The sequence below is a fragment of the Amia ocellicauda genome, chromosome 3 (genome assembly GCF_036373705.1).
Source record: "Amia ocellicauda isolate fAmiCal2 chromosome 3, fAmiCal2.hap1, whole genome shotgun sequence".
Lineage (NCBI taxonomy): Eukaryota > Metazoa > Chordata > Actinopteri > Amiiformes > Amiidae > Amia > Amia ocellicauda.
The window spans coordinates 27,967,009-27,971,844 of record NC_089852.1 but is presented as its reverse complement, the minus strand read 5'-3'; the positions used below and the strand labels follow the sequence as shown (position 1 = coordinate 27,971,844).

The 4,836-nt window shown below is 40.5% G+C and overlaps 1 protein-coding gene across 1 annotated transcript; it reads right to left on the bottom strand.

The window, feature by feature from the left end:
• Positions 1-208: 208 nt before the first annotated feature.
• Positions 209-4,558, bottom strand: hoxb4a (homeobox B4a). The gene is made up of 2 exons (XM_066698814.1): positions 2,687-4,558; positions 209-1,748 (listed from the first exon to the last, which is right to left on the bottom strand). Exons 1-2 carry the CDS (start codon positions 3,108-3,110, stop codon positions 1,429-1,431), a joined length of 744 nt encoding a protein of 247 aa, XP_066554911.1. The 5' UTR covers positions 3,111-4,558; the 3' UTR covers positions 209-1,428.
• Between the last annotated feature and the right edge of the window lie 278 nt (positions 4,559-4,836).

Below are 4,836 nucleotides of genomic sequence, written 5' to 3'. Positions count from 1 at the left end.
CGTTCTTTTTTCATTTTATTTATTTCTATTTCTATTTACAAATATTAAGGTAGATACACGGAGAACAAGAAAAAAAACGCTCTACAAAAAAAAAAAAAAAAAAATCTCCTGTGAGACATTAGCGGCAGGGCTGTCCTTTGGAATGTAAAAGGAAAATATTTTAAGTATTAAACACAAATGCCCAAACTCTTAGTGGGAGCGAGACAAAGAGAGAGAGAGAGAGAGAGAGAGAGAGAGAGAGAGAGAGAGAGAGAGAGAGAGAGAGAGAGAGAGAGAGAAGGAGAGTCAGAGGGAGAGAGACAGAGAGAGAGAGAGACCAGGATAGAGAGAAGAATAAAAAATATGAAGTATATATATTTTAAAACAGAAAATATATTCTTGTCTTACGCACCTTTGTTCTTTATATTCATGGGCACATTTGCACTTAAATTACACTGAACGTACAGGAAACGAATAAATGACTAATTCCGAATACTTTCAAGGAAAAAAATAATAATTATATAAAAATAAAATCAAAAGTGTCACCATATCATTCATAAAACAAGACAAAATAACAATAAAAATACAACTGAGGTAATTAAAACGCTGAAGTATAGCTATATAGTGCTGTGTTTAAGATGCATTGCTGTTCACGGGATTTGGCTCTTTATGTTGAAAGTCCCCTAATATCTAGAAATCTATAATCTTCGTTGTCATACTTTGGGTTGAAGAACGTGTCTTTATCATTGTTTTAATACACTTCATGTTTTGTAGGAAACCGTAAAGTGATAATCAAGTTTCTATATGACGAGCTTCACATCGTATTCACAATAGTCTTCAGTCCAGGTCGTGTTGTGTGTCGGCGAAACGCGAGCAAAAAGCAAAATCCCACACTTCTTCAAGAACTTCTCATATTGAGAGAAAACTCGCCTTAGTTTTCGTTTGCTTTTTGTTTTTTGTTTTAGTAGTGGAGGGAAAAGGGGAGTAAAAAAACAGCTCTTCTTGAAGAAACGGGGGCTCATTTGTTATAGGGAGCGTTGGATGTCGGGGTAATGGCAGGCATACGGCTCGTCCTTTGTACCGCAGAGTAAACATGACAAATGGGTCCGAGTTTGGCATGATTAAGGATGAAACAGGGATCCATCTTCACCAAATCTGAAAACGACTATCTGCAGCCTTCTGTTTCAATGGAGGGGGAGAGGGAAGGAGAGAGGGACAGACAGAAAGATGCACGGAAGGGTGGGCGAGGATGCCAAAAAACAAAACAAAAACCCAAATACACAAATCTGTGCTTCTTCTCATAAAAAAAACGACCCCCCATTCCTGTCACATAAATAAAGTATTTTTTTCCCCTTTTCCCTTAGTTTTCCAAACGTGATATTCCCTTCAGTGACCGAGAACACACGGTGTGCCCGCGCCTCTCCAACACGTCTCGACAGTGCGGTTGGGCTATAGGCTGGGCGGAGGTCCAGTCGCCCGGTTCTGAGAACTGCCGAGCGCCTGGCTGGCGGTCGAGTTTGTGGTGGATGTATTAGAGGACCTAATTTTGGTGTTGGGTAGCTTGTGGTCTTTTTTCCACTTCATCCGTCGGTTCTGAAACCATATTTTGATTTGGCGCTCGGACAGGCACAGGGTGTGTGCGATCTCCACTCTGCGCCGCCGGGTGAGATAACGGTTGTAGTGAAACTCCTTCTCCAGCTCCAGGACCTGCTGCCTGGTGTAAGCTGTCCGGGAGCGCTTGGGTTCCCCCCCGGTGTAATTTGGGCTCACTGTGTGGAGACGCAGAGAGACAACACATGGCGTTAGTTATAAAAGTATTTATGTTGAAAGTATGTCATTCAAACACACACACACCTTTTTTCTGTAAAATGTCCAGAAGAAAATAATCACATAATAAAATAAAGACCTTAAGAGCCGAGACGAATAATTGTCATAAATGCATGAATATATAGATATATAAACATTTTATTAATTGTTGTTTATGCTACAGGGAATATTAATTGTATCATTCAACCCATTCATATTCTAAAAATGCATTTAGTACTTATCAAGATTTGAAATAAATGGAAAATATATTCAAACGAGCCTGGAATTTCATTTCCAAACCTTCCTGAACTCCAGACCCAGCTGTGGGGTGTAATGGGGGAACTGCGTTCATGTCAAGGGTCTAACGAAAGGGACAACCCGTAATAACAGTGACTGTGCACAACTAACATTCACATTTATTTAAAATGTATATAAATAACAAATGCAAGCCTTTGCTTTCGACTAATAATAAAATCAATTCATAATGATAAATAATTATTTTATTGGGATTCGGATTTGGTCTTACTTGCCACAAGATCTATAAACTTTCCCTGAACAATAGAAAAGTGACAGAGGAAGGTACACGTTTATTCATGCAACCACTTAAATACAAATTACGAAAACATAAAACTTAACTTATGGGTTACAAGAGTCATAAAAAAGCCTTCACTGAAAGAAATCAGAAGAGGAAGGTTGCATAGACTTCAAAGGTACTTGGCCAAAGAGTGCAATAAAAATTTATGGAGGATGTAATTATACTGCCCTGCAAACAGCCGATCGTAAATCTCAACCAAAGGCTACTTCACAACGGGAGCAATACATTTAACACCGGACATCTAGCTTTGCACCCTAGTTAGAATAAACGCGTTAAAGACCAGGCGTAGAAGTTAGCTGCACTTACCGATGTTTACGTGGACTTTCTTCATCCAGGGGTAAACTACGGGCTCCTTGCATGAACTGGACGAAGAAGTGCTTTGGTTCACGGAGTTCTGGCCGCAAGCAGGAGGGGGACTCGGGGTGGCGGAGTCGCAGTGGTGGTTCGGCTCGGGCAGGGGGTTCGGGAGCCCGGGCTGTGAAAGGACGTGACCTCGGGGGGACATGACCACTGCGGGCTGCCCGGGACCGTGGCAGGAAGAGTAAGCAGGGTCGGTACAGCCCGACCGCTGGTGGTACATCGCCTCATGCTGAAACGCAGGCTCTCGCCTCTGTGCACTGTAGTAATCCGGAGAGTGGCTGGGTAGGTAGTCGTTCTGAGAATATTCCTCGCAGGGTGGAAACTTCGGATCCACATAGTTGGAGTTGATCAAAAAGGAACTCATGGCCATTAATTTCTTTGAATTGCACACAAAAATATACTAAAATTTATTTCTATCCCTTTACTCGTTTTCCTGTTTCGTAAAGCCCTCCTACTTTCTGTCAAGTGAACAAAGTTAAGAATCCATGTGACGCCGGGAGCCAATGGCGTGGATGCGTACGATTCCCGGATAAGGAAATAGGATTAGACATAGCATACCCCAAACATCATCTCTGCAGAGTTTGCGATCGCTAATATTGCTTACTTTTCAACTGCTGACACGCACGGGAGACGCGGGCGAGAGATGCACCACAAACAGGCAAAAGACAGCCAGACAGACACAACAACAACAATTAAAGATACAAAAATCCCTCCTGAAAGACAGGCTGCTCGGTGCGAACGGTGTGAGGTCAGCTTACACAAGACAATCGTCCCACTCCCCTTAAATGTTTAAGCGAGACGAGAGGGGGGTGTTGCTTATCAGTTCCCAGTCACGAAATTTTAATTTGGATAGATTTTGGCTGGTGCTCATGAAAATAAATGCAAGCCCGTGTGATGCAGTGTAGTTGTCTTGGCTAAGCTTGAGCTAAGTGTAGTTACTAATGGCGATGATAGAAGGGTCTGGAGCGCGCTGCACACAGCTCCAGTCTGTCAGAGATAAATCAGCGCTTGTTTCGGATCGATAGAAAATTCATCAACTAATTCGGGATACCAAGCCTCCTAAATCACAGTTAGGCCTTTGCATTATAGCGGCTCTGCGGAGAGAATGCGTTAATCGCACAGAACAATTTACACAGCTTGCATAAAACATACTTTCCAATGTGTTTTAATTTTGTATACATACATAATATAAATGTAATAATAATTATATATGTGCAATTATTATTATTATCAAATATATACTTCTACTTCCATACTACTACTACTACTACTACTACTAATGATAATAATCGAAATTTATAATATATTGTTTAAACATACTGTTTGTAATCGAAATCTGGAAATGCACGAACTTTCTAGTTTGGTTTGTTTTTCGCAGGGAATTGTGAATTAAAAATAGTAATTATAATAATAATAACAATAGCAATAAAACTAACAACGTTTGAAGAAATTGACCAAAAATAAATGAATATAAACAGCTAGCCTATTCGTGTCTCTATGATTTAGGATACAGTCTGGCTACTAGACGAGATCTAACGACGAGTTTAGGAAGTGCGGAGATACTTTTAAAAGAAAATAAAATTATACAAATTGTCAAATGAATCATAATCATAATAATCACAAGACTGCTGGAATACAGAGCGCCAGAGTCCACTTCTGAAACACTGTTAACAGGAGAGAGAAATACGTTTTTTATTCGTGTACAATAACAATTTGAAATAAATAATATGAACGTCAAAATACAACTATAAAGGACAGAAAGAAAATTAAAATGATGTCCACGTGTCTTCTTTCACAGCACCGTCGCGTTTATATCAACTACATACTCCCCTAGATACGAATTTGTGACCGTGTGACTTTTCACACAAATTCGGATCTACAGGGTATATATAGATGACAGGTTTTCTCTTGGCACCTGTCCAGAGACTCTTCACAGGGATCGCGCATTGATAAGAGTTCACAATGTACTTCAACACAACCCATCCGTGTTCATCCTAAAAACACAGCCTTCCTACAAACACACTCGCATCCGTCAGTGTGCAACGAGTAGGCTGCAGCATAACATTAAAGTCGTACAGTAATTGGTCTTGGAATAA

Excerpts from the sequence above, each read along its gene's own strand:
- hoxb4a (XM_066698814.1), bottom strand. The coding sequence starts at position 3,110 with ATGGCCATGAGTTCCTTTTTGATCAACTCCAACTATGTGGATCCGAAG. Across the intron at positions 1,749-2,686 it reads GAAAGTCCACGTAAACATCG|TGAGCCCAAATTACACCGGG; the intron begins GTAAGTGCAGCT and ends GTCTCCACACAG.